This window comes from Denticeps clupeoides, chromosome 1 (genome assembly GCF_900700375.1).
Source record: "Denticeps clupeoides chromosome 1, fDenClu1.1, whole genome shotgun sequence".
NCBI classification, from domain to species: domain Eukaryota; kingdom Metazoa; phylum Chordata; class Actinopteri; order Clupeiformes; family Denticipitidae; genus Denticeps; species Denticeps clupeoides.
Window position 1 is genome coordinate 40,631,753 of NC_041707.1, and position 25,504 is coordinate 40,657,256.

The 25,504-nt window shown below is 45.5% G+C and overlaps 3 protein-coding genes across 5 annotated transcripts; 2 read left to right on the plus strand and 1 right to left on the minus strand.

Annotated features, from left to right (window-relative positions):
• Positions 1–7: 7 nt before the first annotated feature.
• Positions 8–7,108, plus strand: LOC114788206 (rho guanine nucleotide exchange factor 28). Its single transcript, XM_028976566.1, has 14 exons — positions 8–45; positions 746–843; positions 1,565–1,684; positions 2,822–3,072; positions 3,144–3,269; positions 3,461–3,578; positions 3,931–4,191; positions 4,530–4,606; positions 4,708–4,886; positions 4,973–5,043; positions 5,115–5,276; positions 5,353–5,489; positions 6,445–6,486; positions 6,570–7,108. The coding sequence occupies exons 1-14, from the start codon at positions 8–10 to the stop codon at positions 6,984–6,986; spliced, it is 2,097 nt and encodes a 698-aa protein (XP_028832399.1). The 3' UTR covers positions 6,987–7,108.
• A 17-nt stretch (positions 7,109–7,125) lies between these two features.
• On the minus strand, positions 7,126–16,048 carry LOC114793397 (guanylate-binding protein 1-like). 3 transcript variants are annotated; one of them, XM_028985135.1, is made up of 11 exons: positions 15,928–16,011; positions 15,312–15,524; positions 15,103–15,230; positions 14,911–15,020; positions 13,414–13,622; positions 12,209–12,451; positions 11,554–11,834; positions 10,792–11,004; positions 10,026–10,128; positions 8,452–8,576; positions 7,126–7,722 (listed from the first exon to the last, which is right to left on the minus strand). In XM_028985135.1, the coding sequence occupies exons 2-11, from the start codon at positions 15,493–15,495 to the stop codon at positions 7,285–7,287; spliced, it is 2,034 nt and encodes a 677-aa protein (XP_028840968.1). In that variant the 5' UTR covers positions 15,496–15,524; positions 15,928–16,011; the 3' UTR covers positions 7,126–7,284. The 3 variants fall into 3 exon arrangements, with proteins under 3 accessions (XP_028840968.1, XP_028840959.1, XP_028840976.1); XM_028985126.1 differs by having other exon boundaries at positions 7,128–7,722; positions 15,933–16,048; XM_028985143.1 differs by lacking the exons at positions 7,126–7,722; positions 8,452–8,576 and adding an exon at positions 8,963–9,539 and having other exon boundaries at positions 15,933–16,048.
• A 1,927-nt stretch (positions 16,049–17,975) lies between these two features.
• Positions 17,976–23,437, plus strand: LOC114793468 (guanylate-binding protein 1-like). The gene is made up of 11 exons (XM_028985256.1): positions 17,976–18,198; positions 19,047–19,236; positions 19,350–19,477; positions 19,586–19,695; positions 20,183–20,373; positions 20,448–20,690; positions 21,279–21,559; positions 21,945–22,157; positions 22,322–22,424; positions 22,576–22,769; positions 23,138–23,437. The coding sequence occupies exons 1-11, from the start codon at positions 18,196–18,198 to the stop codon at positions 23,261–23,263; spliced, it is 1,782 nt and encodes a 593-aa protein (XP_028841089.1). The 5' UTR covers positions 17,976–18,195; the 3' UTR covers positions 23,264–23,437.
• Positions 23,438–25,504: the final 2,067 nt, after the last annotated feature.

The following is a 25,504-nucleotide window of genomic DNA, read 5'->3' on the forward strand; positions in this document are numbered from 1 at the left end:
ACCAGCGATGTTCAGTAGTCCAACTCCGAATCTCACCTCCAACAGGTCTGTGTTGTTTTCTGTAAAATGTCCTGACATTGAAAGTAAACTGGGTAAACGAAATACTCTATGCTGCGTATTTGATGTCATGTTTCTGCGTTAGCTTCTCCTTGCCACTAGTGGCCGCCACTGGACCAGTGGATTGATTGATTGATTGATTGATTAATTGATTGATTGTCCCTCTTCTTAGTGTTGGTTGTATTCTGTCACTTTGTTCAGTGCCTGGTCTTGCCATCTGTGTATGAGGTGTTCATTACCTGCAATTTATCTACGTCCCAGTGTTCATTGCCCATATCGGGATTTTCTAGCATGTTGTTACTTATCAGTTATTAAAAAATACACTAAAACACACATGCACACACACTACAAAAAATAATAAGAAAAATTTCTAGTACTTAACAACTCCCTAGCATGTTCTTTTCTGACAAGTTCGGCCTTATCAGGGCTTTTAGCTTTGTAAACTCAAAATCTATAAAAACCGAACGAGAATTGCTGGTGTGCATCTACTAAGTAAAATAAAGTAAAATAAAGTATTAGCAATCAGATGTTTTGTAGTTAAATGGCCCTGGCTTATATTTTCCACCATCAGATCATTAGTTTTAGAAAATGTCCTTTGATGCAACATCATTTGTTTTCCTTAAAAGCTCATAGTTGCAGCAAAGAATGAAGTCAGTGTTGTGTTTATCTGAAAATACCTTGTCCGAAGGCGGAGGAGTAACAGTGAAGGCTGTGGTCAAGTCGTCATCAAGGGCAGCAGCTGCCTGCCAGTCAGCTCCTCTTCTATGGACTCCACCCACTTGGGAGGTCAGTTGTTACGAATGAGATTTCCTTGTTTCGCTGGTTTAGATTAAGTCAGGACTGTCCAACAGGCAATACATTTTTATCCAGGATGCTGAGCATCATCAGCATCATTTGATATAATTATTTTGGAATATAAAAGTATATAAAAGAGACCCTTTAACTCCCTCTAAAAAGGTGCAGTGGTGGAAACGGACCTGTGATCGGAAGGTCGCCGGTTCGAATCCCAAGTTGCCAAAGTGCCACCGAGCAAAGTACCGTCCCCACACACTGCTCCCCGGGTGCCTGTCATGGTTGCCCACTGCTAAATAAGGCTGGTGGTAAAATACAGAGGACACATTTCGTTGTGTCACCGTGTGCTGTGCTGCAGTGTATCACAATGACAATCACTTCACTTTAAAAATAATGATCAGTGCTGAAGAGTAATTTTCAAAGAGGGGAGGGAACGATGGAGAACAGGGTTCAGTGACACTTGTGACACTGGTTACACCTGGGAGGAGGCCTGTCCCTGCCGATGGGACCCCAGAAGGTTATACGGTGAGGAAACAATCGAGCAGAAGTGAGAATGGGGAACCAGCAAGCGCACATCCTAAGAATAGGATGTTACCAGGAGGCCCACGGCTACAGATCCTCGTATTCAGGGGAGGGCGGGGCATGTCGGGGGGTGGAGCCGGCACGGATGTGACAGTAACCAAAACTACCACTGGTGTTGTGTTTAAATTCACAGAGATTAGTGACCAAAGCAGTCAGATGAGCTACACTGCAGAGTCATGGAGTGTTTTGGTAGAGCCGGAGTTCTACAATAGCCTGGACAAGCAGAACGTGAAGAGGCAGGAGATCATTTACGGTGATTTATATTTACAGCATTTACCAGACGCCCTTATCCAGAGCAACTTACAATCAGTAGTCACAGGGACAGTCCCCCCCTGGAGACACTCAGGGTTAAGTGTCTTGCTAGGGGACACAATGGTAGTAAGTGGGATTTGAGCCTGGGTCTTCTGGTTCATAAGACAAGTAATCAGCTTTATTGCCAGGTATGTTTCCACATACAAGGAATTTATTTTAAAGACATAACTCTACAGTGCAACAAAAAGAAAGTGACAAGACACAAGCAGTTATGTACAAATATGCAAAATATACAAAAGAGTGTGCAAAATAGCCGAAACACAATATATATATAACATTGTATACAAAACAGTGTGCAAAAACACAGAAACACAATATACAATATATATATATATATATATATATATATATATATATATATATATATAAAATATATAAAAACTCAACACAAAAACTATATATATATATATATATATATATATATATATATATATATATATATATATATATATATAAACACAGAAACTATATATGTGTGTGTGTGTGTGTGTGTGTGTGTGTTTTTGTGTTGTGTTGTGTTTGTACTGTGTTGTGTTTGTACTGTATAACACATTGTATACAGTACAGGCCAAAATTTTGGACACACCTTCTCATTCAATGTATTTTCTTTATTTTCGTGATAATTTACGTTTGTAGATTCTCACTGAAGGCATCAAAACTATGAATGAACACATGTGGAGTTATGTACTTAACAAAAAAAGGTGAAATAAGTGAAAACATGTTTTATATTCTAGTTTCTTTGCTCTGATTACTGCTTTGTACACTCTTGGCATTCTCTCGATGAGCTTCAAGAGGTCGTCACCTGAAATGCTTCTCCAACAGTCTTGAAGGAGTTCCCAGAGGTGTTTAGCACTTGTTGGTCCAGCTCACCCCAAACCATCTGGATTGGGTTCAGGTCCAGTGACTGTGGAGGCCAGGTCTCCACTTTTTGTTATGTAGATAACTCCACATGTGTTCATAGTTTTGATGCCTTCAGTGAGGCATTCAGTGGTCTGTACTGTATATATATTGTATATTATAAAAAATGTTTCTGGTTTTTGGTCAGTGTTGTGTCTGTAAACGACTTCTTCTGTCTCAGAGCTGATGCAGACAGAGTTCCACCACGTCCAGACCCTCACCATCATGGACGAGGTCTTGAGGCAGGGTTTACTGGAGGAGGTGCAGCTAGAACAGGATGTGATAGTGGAGATCTTCCCTTGTGTGGACAAGCTCCTCCCTCTGCACCGTAACTTTCTCATGGCCATGGAGGTGCGGCAGCAAGATTCCACCTTCCCCAAAAGCCAGAGGAACTTCATCATTCAGCGCATTGGAGACATTCTGTTTCAGCAGGTATGTTGTGCACGCGTGTGTTCATTGAGTGTGGTTATTTCACCAAGGTTGTGGTGTCCCTCCGTTTGCAGTTCTCTGGTGCAGGCGCTTCGGAGATGACCAGTTTGTACGCTGAGTTCTGCAGCAGGCACCACATCGCTGTCGGCGTCTACAAACAGCTGCTTCAGAGCAACAGGAAGCTGCAGGCCTTCATTAGAGTAAGTCTGTGAGTAGCCATGTAACATGAATTAACCAGAAGATTACTGGAAAAAAAAAAAGAATTCTAGTTATAATAAAGTAAAATGACCTTTAGAGAAACGATGATATGAAATGAAGATATGGTATCTACCAGGGTTCCTCTCCTCCAATGATAATGCCCGACGTGAATACTGTAACCATGTCTCTTCAGCTTCAGAAGAAGAATCTGGACATGAAGAGGAGAGAGATCCCAGAGCTCCTCCTGTTGGTTACGCAGAGAATCACCAAGTACCCGGTGCTGCTGGAGAGACTCCTGCACTACACAGAGGGTGTGTCTTTTGGAACACTGTCGGGCCTGGTGTGTTTTACCCATTTTACCCATTAAGGGGGTGTCTTGCACTGTAGGAATGATGGGTCCAGCTGTATATTTACATGGGCCTTCACTTTAGTTGACAAGGTGTGGACGGTTCTTGGTTTTGCCACCACCACAGCGCAGGGGTTGCCGGTGCGAAATATGTGGTAATAAATTACTTTAAGCTGCATGTTGAGAAGGTCCAACCCAGAGGCTCAAGGTTACCTCTGCACTCAGTGTCACTGCCATTGTTTTTTACCTGTGTGTGTGTGTGTGTGTGTGTGTGTGTGTGTGTATGTGTGTGTGTGTGTGTGTGGTGGGGGGGTCAGACGGCAGTGTTGAGGCGTGCTCGGTGCGGCGGGCGCTGTCCGGCCTGCGCTCCGTGCTCGCAGGCGTCGAGAGGGGCGTGTCTGAGCGGCAGCGCGCCCAGAAGCTCGCGGAGATCCTGCACAGGCTGGACAGCAGGAGCTGCACGCGCACCAAGAGCGGGGAGACCTTCAGCAAGCAGGAGCTGCTGGACACACACCCGCCGCGCACGCTCACACACTCCGGACCACTCACCTGCCGGACCAGTTCTGGAAGGCTGAGAGGTAAGTGTGTGTGTGTGTGTGTGTGTGTGTGTGTATAGGGTGGTTGTAGCCTAGTGGGTAACACACTCGCCTATGAACCAGAAGACCCAGGTTCAAACCCCACTTACTACCATCGTGTCCCTGAGCAAGACACTTAACCCTGAGCGTCTCCAGGGGGGGACTGTCCCTGTTTGTAACTACTGATTGTAAGTAGCTCTGGATAAGGGCGTCTGATAAATGCTGTAAATGTGTGTGTGTGTGGGTGTGTGTGTTGCATTCATCTAATCAAACCAAGATATTTCATGATCATTTAATTCCAGGTTTAATGCACTTTTCCATTCTTTTTTTTTTTATGTCAGAGGTGCTTGGTGTACTCATGACCGATGTTTTGGTCTTTCTGCAAGAAAAAGAACAGAAGTTTACTTTCGCTGCACTGGTATGTAATGATGCACATGCAGAAATCTCTTGTCTGTCATAAATCGTTACCGTACTACCAACAAAGGACCGATGTCTCTCGTACCTGCGCCGTGTGAACAGGAGCAGAAGGCGTCGCTGGTGTTCCTGCAGAGGCTCATTGTGAGAGAAGTGGCCAACGAGGAGAGGGGCCTGTTCCTCATCACCGAGTCATCGGTGGGGCCAGAGATGTACGAGATTCACACAGGCACGCGAGAGGAGCGCAACACCTGGCTCACACACCTTACCAAGGCTGCCCACAGGTGCGTGCGGCCCCATCGTGCGTGTTGCGTTTTCATCTGGAACCGCGCCGCGAGCCCGTTGATCACGAGAAACTGTCGCTTTTCAGTCTCTCTGAGGAACACAAACAAGCCAAAACAGACAAAGAGCTCACTGTTCAGAAGCTACAAAATATACAGGGTAAGTATACTTATTTTTCAATTCTGAGTGCATGTGTGCATTTAACTAACACTGTGTGTGTGTGTGTGCAGAATGTCTCCTCTCTCTGGACATGCAGGTGTGCGTTGTCCTAGAGGAGAAGTTAAGGGTCTGTGCTAACTACAGTGGTCAGAGTCACACAGACCTGCTCGTCTGGCCCCACCCACAGAACACACCACAGGGCGGGTCACTGCTGATGGAGGCCCGGCGAGAAGGTAAACGCACGAAACACACCTGGAGTGTTATTCATGCAGAGCGAACTCCCTTTCTCTTCCTCCGTCTGTCTGTTAGTGGAGAAACTGGCCGTCGCTCTGATGCTGTGGTTCCACCCGTTTATTTGGCCTCCTGGTAACGACAGTAAACTGCTGACTGGCCTCGAACCGGCATCATCTCCTCAACTCAGTCATGGCCATCATCTGCTCTTTAAGGTACATCTTCCTCCATACCAACATTTATTCCATTTCAATTTGCGAAAAATGCAATACCACCTCCGACCACTTGTCGTCACTTAACACCACATTTTAGGGCACTGAGAGTCCATTTTAATTCAGTTAATTCCCCTTTGATTTTATTTCACAAAGAAAACCACATCTTTAAACCACCGGTTTAACACAGGTGATTTATTTACATCAAACCCATGTATCTGAATATTAAGTGAAATAATTAGCATTTATTTTAATGCACAAATTGTAAATATCGTGGTAAAGTGGTTGGCCTAGCAGGTAAGGAAGCGGGCCCCGTGATCGGTAGGTTGTGGCTTAAAATCATGAGCTGCCAAGGTGCCACTGAGCAAAGTACCATTCCCACACACTGCCCGCTGCCATGATGGTTAAATGCAGAGGACACATTTTGTTGTGTCACCGTCTGCTGTGCTGCAGTGTATCACAATGACAATCACTTCATATAATAAAAAATTATATTTATAAATATATATGTTTATATATAAATGTTCCTTTCATGACTGAATGATCTGCTTATTTGTAAATAGTATTGTAATGTATAAAATGTCTGAAATTAATTTTTTGAGCTCTCTAGAGGGTCACTAAAAGTCTATTGCCCTTGTAAACCTGAGCCAACTGACTTGTTTAATGACCAGAAACTTAACTTCTATAACTAAGGTAATTAAAGATTGTTTATTACACTCCCAGTCCACATTCTGGGAAACCCAACTGGTGCCCAGTTACCGTTTATAACAATAATGGCCGGTGGTTGTCACAGTGAGCAGGTCACTTCTACTGACCAGGTCTTGTTTAGGTGAACGTTCACAGCAGTGGCTACAATGGGTTCAGCATAGCCTGTAAAATAAATCTTTCAATTGTGTGTCTAATAATCTGACCGGTTCTTGTACGTACTCACACGCATTTGTGCCATTTTATGTTTCAGGGTGCTGTGCAAACTCTGACTAGACTCCTTTACAGTCTGCAGGTACGTTCAGACCTTCTGCCTGGTTCGTGAGCTGGCGTATTGCTTCATATTGTGACTTTGTGTGTATCTGTGTGTCTCCAAAGGCTACTGTAATTATCCAGGACAGCTGCTTTGAGGTTCAGGACCTCCTCCTCCAGAGAGCCACGCTTCTTCTGCCGGCCGGTTGTGGCCATGGCAAAGAAAACCAGGGCGTGGCCTGTGCACAGCGACAGAAATGCATCAGGCCTGAAGCAGGACTGCGTGCGGAAAATGTCTCTGAGGCGGAGCTGCTGCACCAAGATGACGACGGGGGACCAGACTGTTGTCCGGAGGAGATCGAGCAGAGTCTGGAGAGGCTGAGACAGGAGGAGGAAAGAGCGGAGGAGGAAGTGGAGAGGCTGAGAGAAGAGATGAGGCTTGTGGATAGAGAGAGGGAAAAGCTGAGAGAGGAGGAGATCAGGGTGCAGAGGGAGAATCTGGAGGTCCACCAGAAGATTCTACACCTTCACTCACCAGAGTAGCCGGAGAAAAAAGCAAAAGTGAAATAATATTACTGGTAGTAGCCTAGTGGGTAAGACACTCGCCTATGATCCAGAAGACCCAGGTTCAAGCCCCACCTACTACCATTGAGTGTCTCCGGGGAGGGGGTCCCTGTAACTACTGATTGTAAGTTGCTCTGGATAAGGTGCTGAAAATGTAAATGTAAGAGGCCATTTTAATTCAGAAAATGTGCAACAGCATCATGTGCATCTCAATAACATTTTTTAATGTATTTGCGTGTAATAAACCAACAAAAGTTTCAACTTTTTCTACTCGTGTCTACACTTCGCTGCTCTCTGGAGCCTTGCTGGTGCTGCTGGTGGTGCTACTGCTGCTGCTGGGGGTGGTGGCAGGATTGGGCACCTTGCTCTGCAACGCTTGTCTCTTCAACTCCCGATTCTGCATCGCCGCTTTCAGCTGCATCGTGCGCCGCTCCTCCCGCATCTTCCTGTATTCATAGCCATCGGAGAAGAACGACTTCATGCCCTCTCCGATGCCAGTCATGCGACTCTGCTGCTGCTGCTGCTGCTGCTGCTGGATGGTCTCCTGGGTCTGCATCTTCTGCACCTCCTCCTGCAGCTTCTGGATCTGCAGCCGGAGCACCTCCTCCTGATGGCTCAAGGACTTCTCCATCATCTCCTTCTGCTCCTGCAGCTTGACCTGCAGCGCCCTCTGCAGCTCACGGCATTGCTCTGCGGCCTCCTGCTCATGCTTTGCCTGAAAGTGTCATTTGTAATGGGCTTAAGATTAATGCTGTGCTTTATACTGGACATATATGGTGTGTATTAATCATATATACACAACTACATGATATAATAATTGCAAATAGTTCCACAATTTCCAATTACTGTTTATTGGACACAATTAATTGATAGTAACCTGGCTGAATATATTGAAGTGAAGTGAAGTGATTGTCATTGTGATACAGAGCAGCACAGCACACGGTGATAGAACGAAATGCGTCCTCTGTATTTAAGCATCACCCTTGGTGAGCAGTGGGCAGCCATGACCAGCACTCGGGGAGAAGTATGCGGGGACGGTCGTACCTTGGCGGATCGGGATTCGAACTGGCAACGTTCTGGTTACGGGGACGCTTCCTTAACCGCTAGGCCACCACTGCCCCCATTGATTATTTTGCCTTAAATGTATTCAGCAAGATATTTGTATTTTTTTTTAATAAACAATATATATATTTTTTATTTGGTGTCAATGTGGTGTTAATTTTCATATCACCATCATTGTGTATCTTTAATACTGTGGAGTAAAATGCAAGGTGGTCAAAATGTTATGCTATTAGATGGATTCCACCAAAACTCTGATGGTAAGTGTGTTGTATTACATGACCACGTATGAGAGTAAGAATTTTTGGAAACTTGAGGTCTGGTCAGGTTCTGCTGAAGTAAGATGCATTGCTGTACACGTGGCTCTTGCCCCATGCTGATTTACCTGTAGCTGCTGCATGGCCTCCTCATGAATCTTCCCCTGATCCTTCACCAGGCTCTCCACCACCTTTCTCATCTCAGATGTGGCCCTGTGCTCCTGCTCCATTAGTGCAGCTCTCTGCTTCTCCTCTGACACCAGCATAAAAAAACGACATCCATCAGCAACTTAATAGATTCGTGAGCCCTAAATCCAGGTATAAACTCTGGTAAACTCCATGGTAAAAAACCCTATAACCTGACCACAACATCAAAATTACACCAGGGTAGGGAGACATTCTCGGTTCTTGATTGGCTGACTGCTCACTTTGTGTCCCAGGGGCAGGATTGACTGTAACTGGACGCCAGATTCCATTGTTAAATGGAATCACTTGATGGCCTTTATTAATATATTTATAAATATTTTTCAAAATATACTTGCACTCTTCAGTAAGATACTGATATCATTCACCAAAATTGGTCCAGAAATGGAAGCGCGAAATTCTTTTACAATAATAAGAAAATCACGACTCTGGGGATGAAGTAAAGTAAAATTTGTGTTTAATGTATAATGTGTTTAATTAAACATAAAAAAGTAAGGTCTTCAGTGTCTCACAGTCTTCCCAGTTATGCTGGAAGTGACTCAAAACCGCAAACCAGACGTGCGTTGTTCCACCAGTCACTCCCAGAACCTGGGTTCTGTGCAGAAAGTCACTTAATAGCCTCGTTTAATGGCTTTTTTCATTGTCTTATATTGGAGGAAGTTGGAGAAGATTTCACTTCCGGTCTGTAAAGCAGGCACGATGAAGTCCTTGAAACTGAATGCAGAATTCTCCTCCTTCTTCTTCTTCAGCTCATCTATCTCCTGGCGCATAAAGAGAGCCTTCTCCTCGAAGCCTTTATTAATCAATTCCTTCTGCTCATTCAGCTTGCTCTCCAGGGCCAACTGCATCTCCTTCTCTCGCTTCTTGCTCTCCTCCGCCATCTTCTCCTCCATCTGCTTCAGCCTTTCTTTCTGGGATTGTTGTGCTGCCTCCAGGGTCTTCTCCATTTCCTGGCACTTCTCTGCTTCAGCTTTCATGTTTTGCTCCATCAGGACAGCCTTCTCACGTTCCTCTGTGTTCAGCCACGGCCGGAGCAGGTGAGAGGAGAGGCAAAAAGACAGGAGTAAGAAAGACGTATTAAAAAAAAAAAAAACTCTCTTCAAAAGAGCATTTAGAAGCAGTGATGTAAACACAGCTGGGGTGTGGTCCAGTATTCCAGTCTGCTGGAATGTGAGGTTGGTTTTCATGAATACTGACGTTCTTCCTGTAGTCCTCAGTCGTTTTGACATGTACGTGGGGGTAGATGCGGGCGGTATATATATAAAATACATCTTGGCTTGTTCTCTGTACAACGTGGAAACGAGTATAAATCGTAAACGCTACTTTGCTTTCGATGTTCGCTTCACTGCTCTGTCGAAGCAGAAAGTGCCGCTCCTCTTTTTTTACTGTGTTTTGAGGTTCGCTTCATGAATGCCTAGCTGCATCTCTCTCTCTCAAAAAAAACCCTTCTAGACTATTAATAAATTACAGAAATGACGGCTCTGCATTGCATGCTTACCGTGAACTTTCTTCTCGGATTCACTCAGCTTCTTATCGGCCTGCAGGATGGAGTTGCCCTCAGCACACTTCTCATTCAAAAACTCCTCCAACATCTCCTCGGCCTGTAATGGGCACAACATTTTTCAGGTATATCATGACACCTGTCTTGATACCTTGACATGTCTGTAACGTGTACAGCATTTACCAGACATCCTTATCCAGAGCGACTTACAATCAGTAGTTACAGGGACAGTCCCCCCCTTGAAAAAACTCAGGGTTAACCGTCTTGCTCAGGGACACAATGGTAGTAAGTGCAGTTTGAACCAGGGTATTCTGGTACAGTGTGGCGAGTGTGTTACCCACTAGGCTACTACCACCCGATAAATGTCCTGTACCTCACTTTTTTCTTTGGAATCATCCGCCAGGTATGTGTGCTTTCTATGGCTGCGTTCAAAGTCGAAATTTATGGAAACAGGGCATTGAAGCGAGCTCTCGAACAAACCAGGGTTGTGGTTATGAGCTGTTTGTAGCATTCCTCATCTTATCGTGAGGAAAAGCGCGGACCTTCGAAAGCGAAGTACGTGTCATCTCCTTAACAACAATGTTAGAATTTTTACACCTGCAATACATTCTAATATACTTCATACATCGCCCAGCCACAACTCATTTATGTTTTACATTTAATGCTTATCCAGAGCGACTTCTGGTTCACCAGGACCCCAACTATGAATACAATCTTTTTATTCACTATCTCCAGCTTCAGACAGGAATTTAGATGTACGTACTCTGACCCCCTTGTTGCTGGCGCTGCGATATTGGGCCACAGCTCTGTCGCGGTCAGCGCGGTAGACCTCATAGCCCCCTGGTGTGGCGTAAATTCCGTCCTGGTGCTTTTTGACCACCTCTGCGTAAAGCTCGGAGAGAAGCTTCCGGCACGTTTTTTCTGACGCGTCTTCGTTCTGCTGCAGCAGCTCAACATATTCTTTATCAACGGCGTCCTGAAAACAGAGGGGACAGAAAAGACGCGGATGGAATGAGGAATTCATTTTTTTGCATTAGTCTGCATTCACATGTATCACATGTGACGATCACTTCACTTTTACCACTATATTTCATATTGTGCCGCATTCATTTGATTGACACTCAGTATGTGTCACAGACGCCGTCCATGATTAGGGCCGTGTTAAAAGGAAAGAGATGGCAGCAGAACGACGCTGCTGCATTAATGTGGACCTTGACTTACCCCGAGTTTGCCTTCGTTTGACCGGTTAAACTGAGGTATAAGGTATTTGGCATGGTGTAGTAGGTGGTGGCTGTTCAGTTCTTATTAGATCTGGCAACACTGGGACTTGAACATGAACTGTCAGATTTCAGCATTCTCATAGCCTGAGCTGACACTCGTGCAATATTATTGTGGCTAAGTGATGTTCTTCAACTGTAGGGCCTGTCAAAGCCCATTGAGACATACTGTATGTGATTTTGGGCTATATAAGAAATAAATGTTGGTGTTGTTGTTCTTCGGTCAGGGCGGGCGATTCTACACTCACCGACAGCAACTTCAGGTACGTCCCATCTTTGTCGTTGAAGGAGCGATTCATGAACGCCTGTATGGCCATAGTGTTGACTTGCTGGTGCCGACTGGTGATGGCCTTCAGCTCGGCGGGGAAGCTGCTCTGGACTTGCTCCATGCCTTTCATGTAGGCGTCCAGCCCTTCCTGCACGGCGGCCTGGTTTTCGATCTGCGCCATGGCGACCACTGCGTTCTCGAGACATGGCACACGTCCGCTTGCAATTGTGCTGACATAGGTCTGGACCAGATGGCTGAGCACTGACAGATGAGAAGAGATGAGGATGCACAAACACACAAACTTTTTTACTTTTTACTCGTTTTACTCTTGCACAATTTTACTTTTTCCTATGACTTCACTCATTTGCACACCTTCACCCTACCCGTTACACATATTTTTTTTATGTGAAAGACATAAAAGTTTAATATTTGGTTATATTTGCAATATTTGCATATTGGTTCATTGTATACTTGCAATATTTGCAATACTGTGATCTATAGCAGTCACTAAAGCATTTCAATACATATCATATCATGTATGACTGTGTATGTGACAAATGGAATTTGAGGATGAAGATGAGGGAAGGACAGTTTCCTGCCGATAATTGAAGAAATCTAGACTATAGCACACTCACATGTTCCAGTCAGTTCGTGTCCCCCCTTCGCCGTCTTCACTCTGCTCTCTTTGAAGACGTACTGCATGAAGCGGTTGGTGACATCCAGGAATTCCGGGGAGAGTTCGTCCTGGCTCATGCTCTCCAGGCGCGTCATGTTTTCAGGAGCAGTGGGGAAGGGGAAAGTGAAACACTTCCGAGTGGGAAAGTAGTTCCGGATGCATTGCCTCGGGAGGTTGTAGGACACCATAGCCTTGCTCATTCCTGATCAAAGGCAATAGACATTTACATTTAGAGCATCTATCAGACCAGAGCGACTTACAATCAGTAATTCCCCCCTGGAGAGGTTTAAGTGTCTCAGGATTAAGTGTCTTGCTTAGGGACACAATGGTCGTAAGTGGTATTTGAACCTGGGTCTTCTGGTTCATAGGCGAGTGTCTCACCCACTAGGCTAGTACCACCCCTACAGTTTCCAATAGAGGTGTGAACCTTCACTGGTCTGACAATCTGATTCGATTACGGTTATTAAATAGTTGATTATTCATGCATCACGATGCATCCCATCAATTTTTATCCATCACTTCACATTATGTTTGAAAGTTGACAGCGAGATGAGATGAGAGTTAAGGTCTCATTCCAGGCATTTTTCTGACGTCCATGGTGTGCCCACTTCAGATAAACGCGGCATAAAACATTTTTCTTATTCTGCCAAAATCCTGGTGAACGTTAAACAACGTCAAGGAAACGCCAGCGAAACGGCAATCGAACGCAGCTACACAGCGAAAACGAGGCCGTGCAGAAGAGGCCAAACTGCTACCCGGAGTTGCGTTGTACTCTGCAGATCACAACAGGTGTTGTATCATTTCATCCTACTTATCGAAATGTCCTACCAAAGGCAACTGTGCATGCTGCCATCGCACAGTTTTCAAAGTTTAGTTGATAGCAACATTATTATAAAAACAAGCTGAACATCGCATTTGTACAGCGAGCAGGAACAGTCGGTAGGAAATTCTGACATGGTAGGACAATTTGACAGAACACAACTTTTTAACTGGGATTTTTATAGCGCTGCCACAAAATCACCAAGCTGTAATCGATTATGTTCACTGCATAATCGTCCAGGTCTGCATTGTGATGCATCAATTATGAGATTAATTTCAACAGCCCTAATCACCAATGTGTCACGACAGGCTGATTAGCCACGTCCACCCCACACTTACTCTCACCTTTTTTCAGTTGCAGTGCAAAGTCCAGGTACTCGTCCTCCGAAACATCCTTCCCATCGAGTTTCCTCTCCAGCGTGAAGTCACGCACGGCCCAAATGAACTTGGGGAAGAACTGCACAAACTGTGCATCTTCCTCTTCATCCTCATCCTCCATTGCTGAAGCAGAGGTGGACTTCACCTTGATCTGCTCCGTCAGCTCGCTGACATAGCTAGCGTTCGGCTAAGGACACTTGATGCTGCATGTCATGTTTTCATGTCTCATTTAGGGCACCATTTCCAAACTGGATCTAAGCACAGCACTACATGCCAAGGTCAATGCATTCTAACACAATAAATAGATAAATAGATAAGAAAGAATCACAATCTTCAATGATGTTCGCACATTTGACCGATTGACATATGGAGAGGAGGGGGTTAAATGGGGAAATTTTGTGTACAAGGGCTTTCAGTCAACTGGCTCCTCCCATTTTAAACCTTTTTTATAAACATCATGAAAGATCAGAAATAATTGCTAATAAAAAGTAGAGTTAGTATCAGATAACCGGCAAGCACTTCTTTCTTATTTCATCTATGTATGTAAATACATCACAGCATATACATTACATTTGATACATTAATGTAATGTAATATATCACAGTAACTACATAATATTTGATACATTATTGTAATCTATTACATTACAGTAAATACAAATAAATTTGATATATTCATGTAATGTAATACATTACAGTAAATACATAACATTTGATATGTTAATGTAATGCATTACATTAAAGTAAATACAAATACATTTGATACATTCATGTAATGTAATGTAATGTAATTACACTAGCAAAGAAGCCCCAACCTTATCAAGAAGTAATGTGCTTAGCACCGGTTTGAACGGCCAAACCTTCTTTGGAAAACATTAAAACGTTGGAAGGCATGTCCTTGCCAGACCAGAAGGAAAAGGACTGAAGCCGTAGTAAATTTGAAATTCTACTCTTTTTGTTTTTCAGTTAAATTCTAATATATATATACCACCCTACTACCTGGATAAGGGCGTCTGATAAATGCTGTAAATGTAATATATACATTTACAGCATTTATCAGACGCCCTTATCCAGTGCCTCCTGGAGCAACTTAGGGTGGTAGTAGCCTAGTGGCTAACACACTCGCCTATGAACCAGAAAACCGTGGTTCGAATCCCACTTACTACCATTGTGTCCCTGAGCAAGACACTTAACCCTAAGTTGCTCCAGGGAGACTGTCCCTGTAACTACTGATTGTAATTCGCTCTGGATAAGGGCGTCTGATAAATGCTGTAAATGTAAATGTAAGGGTTAAGTGTCCTGCTCAGGGACACGATGGTAGTAAGTGGGATTTGAACCCGGGTCTTCTGGTTCGTAGGCGAGTGTGTTACCCACTAGGCTACTACCTACCATATTTTGAAAACTACACGTACATCTTCTGTTTATCGTGTTTGTGGACGTTGGTTGTCTCATTACAAAAGGATACTGGAGCTTCTCCAGGGCCTGGTTGTCAATGGTCCCGCGACTGTTGTAGACCAGCGTGCTGCTCAGCAGGATCGCCAGGCTGAAGATCCAGGCGTCGTTCTTCGAGTCGCCCTGCACCAAATCCGCCAGGTCAGCACGGGAGCCTCTCTTTAGATTTGTTTACGGAGAAGGAGCGTGACGCCAGTGTCCTTACCTTGTCCACGTCCCCCAGCCCCTCGGTGTCCAGCAGCACCAGGGCGTGTCCGCTTTTCTGTGGGTGGGGCACGCACCACATCCAGATGCCTTTGGTCTTTGACTCTATCGTGCTGCCCAGGGCAAAACCTTCACAGACGATAAAAGGATTTTAGAACATTATTGCAGCAGTACGGTCTTGTAATCGCTCTATACTGTCTGTGTCGCCACCTGATGGTCTCCCCGCCAGCCGGTTCATGAGGTAGGACTTCCCCGTGCGGTAGAGTCCCACCACGGCCACGACCACCACCGGCTCCCTGATCGTCCTGAGGACCCTCAGGGCATCCTCTCGGGCGCTCAGCTTCCCGTCGACGTTCTCCACCAGGCACAGGGGGGCGGGCATGGGCCTGGGCATGGCGGCTGGTGAAATGGAGTAAAGGTCCCCTGAGGGGCGCGCCCGGGGGTCAGATCAGGGTTCGTGCGGATAAAGTGGCGGATGCTTGTAACATCCACACTGATTGGCAAAGAAAAACGTGAGTTCTGATTTCCCAACAGGTCACACTCTGCACCTATTTCCCCGTGTGACGTCACTGTGGTGCTCGTCTGGGAGCGTGTTTGATTTATTATTGTTATTTTTATCATTATTACAATCAGAAAACTTTATTAATGCCGAAAGAAAAAGACACACGGCAAGTGAACAGAGAGACAGACGCACATTTATTATGAGCGTGAATAAAAATCTGAAAATAAGTAGTAATGTAATGAGAGTAAAACGTCGATAAGCGAGTAGTTTATTTGCGTATTATTAACGCGACATGCAGCACTGAAGGTGAAGGAGAAGACAGACCTCACCTGCGAAGCCGCTCGGCGCTCTGCGTCCGTCCCGACGATCCCGTCCCGTCTTAATGTCGCGCCGCGGCGACAGTGGAAGCGCGCGAGTCTCGGCGCCCCGCCCATTTCTCGGAAACGCACCCGTTTCCCGGCAACGGGGCCGAGGTGGCGCTGTTCTCTGCCCATGTCCGTCCATTAAAGTTAAAGCTACAGTTCCATTTACAGTTAAAGTCCAGAGCGACTTACAACGTGCTTCCATGTTACCATAAATGAAGAGATCAATTCTGGTTCATTAGGACCCCCAACTATGAATACAACCTTTTTATTCACTCGGTTGTAGTTTCTATACAGAAGTCAGACAAGAAGAAGGTTACAAGTTCATCTAAATATTCTCTAAAGAGGAAGGTGTTGAGCTGCCGTGTGAAGGTGCTCAGTGACTGAGCTGGAAGTTCATTCCACCACCGAGGGGCCAAGACGGAGAAGAGTCTAAATGAGCGTCTTCCTCGTACCTTCAGAGATGGAGGGACCAGGCGAGGTGGAGGGAACGTAGCAGAGGGGCGGTGTGGGAGAACTTGGGAAGGTTGAAGATGAATACAGACACCCGTGGAGTGGGTTCGTCTGAGACAGGCATTTGCCCGCCTAATAAATGTCACAGGGCCTACGGGCTGCCACTTACAGTCAGTAGCGACAGGGACAGTCCCCCTGGACACACTCAGTGTCTTGCTCGGGGACACAATAGCAGTAAGTGGGGTTTGAACCTGGGTCTCCTGGTTCATAGGTGACAGGCCCGAAAAGAACTAGTTTTTACCAAAAAGGACCTGGCCGTCAAAGAGAGACAAGGACCAAGGGACTGTTGTATTTTTCATTGAAATGGGATGAGTAATTTATTAAGGAATATGACAAACCCCCCAGACAAAGATTTCAGACATCATATTTTGCCATTGCAGCAAACTTTGAATCATTTACACAGCGATAGTGAAAGTGAAGGTGTCCTAAAAGTATTATAATGCTGTTTGCTGTTAGATGTTTAACTAATACGGTCTTTACTGAGAAGAAACTGGATGTTTCTGACCTCGGCAAATCAGAAGGTCTCTCTACTGATTATAATCATTTAGATAAATAATATGGATGCGAATTGGAGATAATAAACAGATGAATCCAAGTGAACTTTGAACTGGTTCCAGAGGCTTTAGACACGAAACTCCTGATAAGAACCCAGAGACGAAAGGCAAAGAAAAACCAAAGGCGGGGGAATTTCCGGAGGGAGTCTCTCACACGTCCTCCATGTGCACATTTCATGTGAAGGGTGTACCAGGGTGTAGAAAAACATTTTAAACAATACACTACACTAAATAATGCACATGAGGTTATGTAAAAAACTACAAATCATGACAGCATTTCACACTCTTGTCTTCTCTATTTCTGCTGAACACTTTTATTATCATTCCCTCATGTTAATGAGCAGCTCATGGCAGTAGTGAACAAAGCAGCCGAGAAGGTAAAAAGCGGGACTCATCAAATAGTAAATATGTTTCTTGCATTGGATTCTTCCAAATTGCTCCATTTTAGTCTCCATAGCCGCCACAGAGTGGGGGCGTCCACACTTTTGACTGGTAGTGATCTTGTTTCCAAATGATCATTGTAATTCTAATGGATTTATGTGGATTTGAATTTGCTTTACTGTACTCGGCAGACGCTTTTATCCAAAGCGACTTAAAAGAGGGAGACACCAGCAATTCTCATTCGGTTTCTATAGATTTTGAGTTACAAAACTAATTTGTCAAGAATAGAATATGCTTGGGAATTGTTAAACATTATTATTATTATCATTTGAATTTTGTGCAGTGTGTGAATTAGTGTCGAATGGAGAATAAGTTACTTGGGTAGTTATCATCCAACGCAAAAACCTATTGCTCTAAGCTACGTTTAGCGCAAGAAGAAGATTAGTTCTCAGTTAGTTATTATAGTAAACCTCCTTTTCACGTCGTGCGCTTTGGAGAAAGTAGGTAGTTTTACGACGGACCCTTACACAGTGCTCCCTTCCTCTTTATTAAAATCCTCATCTGTTCCAGGAAAGCGCAATGTGGAGGATCAGCGGGACCCTCTGCTTCGTGGGTTTATGACTGGTTCGCTGGGTGTAAAAGAGGACCCCGTTGTGGGGTTGTCCTGCAGAGCGTCGGGATTTCCCGAAGTTGCGCGGTCACGTGACCCGCGTGTACTTTCCGCCGGTCACCGGCATTTATAGCGGATTCCTGAAGACGCCGGAGAGCTCGGCGCGGTGGAGATGGTAGGTGGGACTCCGCTCCGACTTTATCAGGGCACCCGTCTCGCGTTCTGGGTACAGTGGGACATCTGGGTAAAGCGGGACATCTGGGTACAGCGCAATTTCTGGGTACGTGCAACATCTGGGTACAGCGGGACATCTGGGTACAGCGGGACATCTGGGTACAGCGCAATTTCTGGGTACGTGCAACATCTGGGTACAGCGGGACATCTGGGTACAGCGGGACATCTGGGTACAGCGCAATTTCTGGGTACGTGCAACATCTGGGTACAGCGGGACATCTGGGTACAGCAGGACATCTGGGTACGTGCAACATCTGGCCAGATGAAGATGCTTCCTGGGTCTGTTATGTTTCCCTGTGATCAAAGGAGGTTGGTGGGTTGGAAATGTTGGAGACCCTGGTGAGATGAAATGTGGCCACTTCTTCCTTTAGAAAATGAAACAGTTAATTTGAAGACAAAAGAGTCTATTTAATATTATGTGAAATACGTTCTTTTTTTTTAATAACCCTTAAAATAACAGCTGTGTTGTTAATTTACAGATTTGGGAAATTATCCTGGATATTTAATTAAACTCTATAGGCAAAAATCATTTAACTTTATTTTACATGGTTATAAACCTAAGTCGCTGTGAAGTTATTTTCTGTAAAATTATGATCATTTTGTGTTGGAAAAGCAGAAAACGGATGCGTCCGCTCAGATTACTAAACCTTTCATTAAAAAGGTTTATTTGTCACAGTGGTTATGTGAAAGTGACAAGTGAAAGTGTAGTGGCTGTCATTGTGAAACACAGCACACGGTGACACGATGAAGATGTTGACCAAGACTCACGGCCCAAATTGTCCACGACAGGAGCAGAGAGTATCCATGGAGAAGCCGGTGTGTCTGATCGACACCGAGCGCAGCGGCCGCATGTTCGTCACGAAGGAGGCCCTGGAGATCCTGGAGATGATCGGCGAGCCCGTGGTGGTCGTGGCCGTGGTGGGGCTCTACCGCACGGGGAAATCGTACCTCATGAACCGACTGGCATCCAGGCAAAATGGTGAAACCGATTGTTGTCACGACAGAATTTTGAATGCGAAATTGTTTACGTTCTAGCACAGAAGCAGATATGGATCTCGGGTATTAATAAGAGCAAAAAAAAAATGCCCACAGGTTTTGCCCTGGGCAGCACCATAGAGTCTGAGACGAAAGGCATCTGGATGTGGTGCGTGCCCCACCCAACCAAACCAGGACACACTCTGGTGCTGCTGGACACCGAGGGACTGGGGGACGTGGAGAAGGTGACACGAAAAAAGAACAATATATACGAAGGAGGCTAGAAGCTGTACAATTTTATTAACGCGCTACTCTGGCCACTGTCCTCACACGAAACACTCGCGTCCTTCCAGGGGGACGAGAAACACGACACCTGGATCTTCTGCCTAGCTGTTCTCCTCAGCAGCACCCTGGTCTACAACAGCATGGGCACCATCGACAACAACGCCCTGGAGAAGCTCCAGTATCCTTCAGCACACGATCAGATGTGCTATTGGACAGAAGATACGATAAAAGTTCAACGTAGCCTAGCTGGTAACACACTCGTCTATGTACCAGGAGACCCAGGTTCAAACCCCACTTACTACCATTATGTCCCTGAGCAGGACACTTATCCCTGAGTGTCTCCGGGGGGGGGGACTGTCCCTGTAACTAACGACTGTAAGTCGCTCTGGATAAGGACGTCTGGTAAATACCGTAAATGTAAATGTTTTAACAATTTATTCCGCTTCATTTATGAGTTTGTGTTAGAACCACCGTTGATGCTGCTGTGCTGAAACGATAAAAAGGGAATTTCGTACCGTGAAAATGATAACGCAAGGCTCTGTGTCCAGGTTTAAATGGAATTATGTGATCATTTATAAGTCTGACCCAGTGGTTGACAGTATTATTCATTTCTTGTTACTGTAACTGCCCCTAGTGGCCGTTTTCCTGAATTGCACCTCCTGTAGTTACGTGACGGAACTGACCGAACACATCAAGGTGAAGTCGGAACCCGGCGACGACGACCAGGCCTCCAAGTTCATGAGCGTCTTCCCAACGTTCGTGTGGACGGTGAGAGACTTCACGCTGCAGCTGGTACGGAAAGGTCAGCCCATCTCTTCAGACGAGTACCTAGACCACGCCCTGGAGCTCAAACCTGGTAAACGTTACAAAATTCCGTTATTGTCGCATAATTCCCCCGCAAAAATGTGACGAAAACGCTTTTTTCTGCAGGATCATCGCCTAAAACCGAGAAGTTCAACATGCCGCGCCGCTGCCTGCGGGACTACTTCGCCGTGCGGAAGTGCTTCGTGTTTGAGCGTCCGGCGAGCGGAGAGAAGCTGGCGCAAATGGAGCAGCTGACCGACTCCGACCTGGAGCCCAAATTCGTGCGGCAGGCGACGGAGTTCTGCAGCTACGTCCTCGGTCACACGCAGGCCAAGGCCATGGATGGAGGCATGCAGCTGACCGGCAGGAGTGAGTAGTGGAGTGAGCAGTCACCCACGTCCCGCCTCTCCTCACCTCTGTCCACCGGCTCCCGGTAGCTGCTCGCATCCACTTTAAATCCTTGATGGTGCCTACAGGGCTGTAAATGGAAGTTCTCCCTCTTACACCAACACACTACTAGCCAGATACACTCCTGCACGCCCTCTCAGATCTGCACATGGGGTCTCCGATCCCAATCGACTCTGTTCTCCTTCGTTGTCCCTGGCTGGTGGGACAACTTGCCCGGCTCCATTCGACTAGCCGAGACCACCACCACCTTTAAGAAACAGCTGAAAACCCACTTTGTTCAAAAAGTATTTCAGACGACAATACGCACACACACGCACGCAAAAAAAATCGTCTCACACTTAACAAGTTGGGCCTTATCAGGGCTCTTAGTTTTGTAACTCAAAATCTATAGAAACCGAATGAGAATTGCTGGTGTAAAGTAAAGTAAAGTAAAGTAAAGTGACTCCATTTTAAAATCCTCTGGGACTAACGGCTATAATTCACGATCAGCTGTTGCTGCTTGAAGGAGAAGAACGGTGTAAAATGTCTCGTGTCTTTCCTGCTCACCAGTGTTAGGCAGCCTGGCGGAGACGTACGTGGAGGCCATCCGCAGCGGACAGGTCCCCTGTCTGGACAGCGCCGTGGAGTCTCTGGCCATGATCCAGAACGCCCGCGCCGTCACCGACGCTGTGGAGTTCTACATCGAGGAGATGATGAGTCACGTCCAGCTCCCTACGGACACTCGGGACGTCCTGTCCGGGATCCACGCCATGGTTGAGAAGGACGCGCTGGCCGTGTTCTTGAAGGCCGCGTTCAACGACAGGAACCAGACTCACCAGACGGACCTCATGGTGTGTGTCAAAGTGTCAAAGGGAAGGGATTGTCATTGTGATACACAGCAGCACAGCACACGGTGCACACGGTGAAATGTGTCCTCTGTATTTAACCATCACCCTTGGTGATCAGTGGGCACCATGACAGGCGCCCAGGGAGCAGGATTTGAACCGGCAACCTTCTGATTTCCTGGTTTCCTTAACCGCTAGGCCACCCCCGCCCTAATTAGGCCACCTGTTGTGTTGGATGACCCTTAACCCACAGTGATTATTATATAATATGGGCTGAACCACAACCATAAAAAGCATCTTCTGAATGAATGAAACATCTGTGAGGACCATGTTTTATGAAGATCTAATATATCTAATTTCGACACCTCTGTCTTTCTCTTTCACCCCGTAGCATAAACTGTACGCTGAGTACGAGCAGATATGCAAGCAGAACGAGGAAACGTCCCGGCAGGTCAGCCTGGACACCATCTCCCGGGTGTTTGGTCCCGTGGAGCAGGCTGTGAAGGCTGGGTCGTACACACGCCGCGGGGGCTACAACGCCTTCCAGGCGGCCCTGCAGAGCGCCACTCAGCAGTACAAGAACAGCAGGGGCTGCGGGGTCATGGTGAGCATCTCTCCCTGGGGGGGGGGGGGCACGTTTATCTCTGTTCAAACAGTAGCCGGGTCCAACCGTCTCGCAAAGCTGTATTTGGTTGGACATTGGCAGCCTGGATCGCTGATAGGAGGACAATGCAAATGATAAAGGTTGGCTTTGTTCGCTTCTTGCAGAGCGAGAAGGTGCTGAGCGATTACCTGACAGAGAAAGAAACTGTTGGAAAGAACATTCTGGGCGCTGACCAGTCACTTACTAGGGCTGAACACGACAGGGCAGGTAAAGACATTTCAGAAATGAAGACATGTCAGTTGGGGTCAGTTGAGACGAGATCAATTTTTCCCCAAGTGCATGAATTAGTTGGATGAATGCTAAATAAACGTGGCGAAGCAGCTCTGATGTCACGTCTGGGCCGTTTTTCTCCACGCAGTGGAGCAAATGAGGGCTCAGGCTGCGGAACAGCAGAAGAGATACGTGGAGGACCAGAACCGCTACCAGCGGACGCAGATGGAAGAGCAACAGAGGTCCTATGAGGAGAACCAGAGGCAGCTGATGCAGAAGATGGAGCAGGAGCGCGTGAGAGCCCAGCAGGACAGCGAGCGAGTTCTGAATTCCAGACTCAGGGTAAGATCTCACCACCACACTGCAGGCTAAAGCTCCAAGTAAACGTCTTAGCGCCAGTGAGATGTTAACAAGTTAGCGTTGATGTGGTTTAACTTTTATGAAAGAGACGTGATTGTCATTGTGAAACACTGAACCACAGCACACGGTGTCACGGTGAAATGTGTCCTCCCCGGGCGCCTGACATGGCTGTCCACTGCTCACAGAGGGTGATGGTTAAATACAGAGGACACATTTTGTTGTGTCACCGTTTGCTGTGCTGCAGTGTTTCACAATGACAGTCATTTCATTTTCACTTAAACCGCTAGGCCGCCACTGCCCAATTTATGCGGTTGAACATCGTGAACTTCAAATCCTTCATCTGTCTGCAGGAACAGAAGGACATGATGGAGCAGGGGTTCCAGCAGAGGGCTCATGACATGCAGAGACAGATCGACTCGCTGAGCTGCCGCCTCAGCCAGAGCAGATCCTCCGGCCCCACATGCTGTGTCATGTGAAATAGAAAACCACAGCCAACCTTGTTTGAGTTCTTCTTATGACTCTTTCCTTTATTTACGATTGAGATGTTGTTTTGCACCTCAATACGTTCTTAAGCACATTGTAGGAATGTCCATGTTATGTTCAAATGTGTAATTCATGTTGTGAATTACAAACATTACCAATAAAAATAATGTTACGCAAAGTTCTCAGAGTATGTCCGTAAAGAGTGAATTTAATTTTCAACAAAAAATGGGAATTTCTATAAATGTGAAGTTTGGCATGGTGATCTGGAATGATGACAAGACAGGGGTTAAATACGTGATGGACAGGACCCGGGAGACAGCCCATAACAGTGAACAAGGACCTGACAGTGAACAGACACAAACTGGGCAGCTTTATACGGTCAGACACAGGTGAACATGATCGGGAAACACAGGACAACATGAAACTACGGTCTGGATCCCCGGCCCGGAGTAACTCCTTCCGGACCGGATCATGACAGAAGGGAGTTTTTGATTGCTGCCTCACACTGGAATCATCTGCTATTGAGCACTGAAAATATGAATTTAAAATATCGTAATTGGAATGTTATCAGGTGGTGAGACACTCGCCTATGAGCCAGAAGACCACAAAGTCCCAAGTTCGAACCCCACTTACTACCTTTGCGTCCCTGAGCAGGACACTTAACCTTGCGTCTGTCCCTGTAACTACTGATTATAAGTAGTTTTTGGGCATCTGATAAATGCCGCAATGTAAATATGATGGTCTACTAGGTTGCTGCTTGACATTATCATCTTCGGTGTCCAGATCAAACATCTCTGATGAATGTAATCTGCCTGATCTTGACAGGCTGATTAAATCAGCTTCTAGAAAATACGTGGACGACACTGATGTGGCCAAAGCAGAAAGCAAACTGATTTCAGATCTCTGAGCAAGATACATTTGGCTGGTTCATTCTGAAAGTGGAAATGAAAGCACACGGCCGCTGTTTCCCAGAAACGAGCTCTTGATGTGAAGCGTGACCCTGAGTGCAGACGTGCAGGGGTCGTGTGAGGGTTGCGGCCAACGTGGTTGCACACTGAAGGCGGAGATGAAACCAGACGGTTGCACTGATTAGAGAAGAAATAAAATAGTCCAAATTCACACTAGTATTTCAAACTATGTCAGTGGCATTTTTATTATTCTTTATTTTCTATTCAAATTTGGAAGTTCAGAGGCACGGTAGTCGTCTATTGGCGTGTTTTAAGAAACAGTTGAAAACTCACTTGTTTAAAGAGTATTTCAAACGAGTCTAACACACAGACACACACACACATATACACACTCACAAAACAAAAAAAAATAGTTCAGCACTTAACAATTCCCTGCATGTTCTATTCTTGACAAGTTAGGCCTTATCAGGACTCAGTTTCAGTTTTTTAACTCACAATCTATAGAAACGGAATGAAGATTGCTGGTGTCGTCCTCTTGTAAGTCGCTCTGGATAAGTGTGCATAATATTAGAATGTCTAGACTGTCAGGCAGATTAACGGCTGGACAAAGCGGACTATAGTTTCAGACCAAGTGCAGTAAAACACATCCGCACAATGCCTGGCTCTAGTTTTGTTGGAAAGTCACGTGTCTTCTGGGAAAAAGGCCCAACTTTGTACCAGAGTGCTGGCTCATTCTGAAAGTGGAAATGAAAGCACACGGCCGCTGTTTCCCAGAAACGAGCTCTTGATGTGAAGCAGACTGCAGGGGTCGTGTAAGGGTTGCAGCCAACATGGTTATACAACGGTGAAAACTGAAGGAAAAAAAAACTCAGAAATACAAATAAAATCACATTTACTTGAATAAAACAAAAAGGAAGTGAAGGTATGTTTTTTTTTGTTGTTGTTGTTATTGTTCCAATGAATATGAAATCACATTTTAAGTGGTCAAGATTTTTTTTTCCATTTAAAGGTTTAGTGCCATTTAGAAACGTCTCACGTCCGATGGGCAGGAACGTTGTTCTTGTTCTTGTTTTTGCTGCAAAGCAGGAAACTGCTGTTTATGAATTCAACCTAGAGAGGAACTTCATCAGATCCAGTGGAATGTGGCCTTTCTTGACCCGCCTGAAAAGCTTTGGGGATCATTTGACATTTACAGCATTTATCAGACGTCCTTATCCAGAGTGACTTACAATCAGTAGTTACAAAAAAAACAAAACTCATAAGTACAAATAATATTAAATTCACTTGAATAAAAAAATGAATTGAATGTATTTATTTATTTTTTTT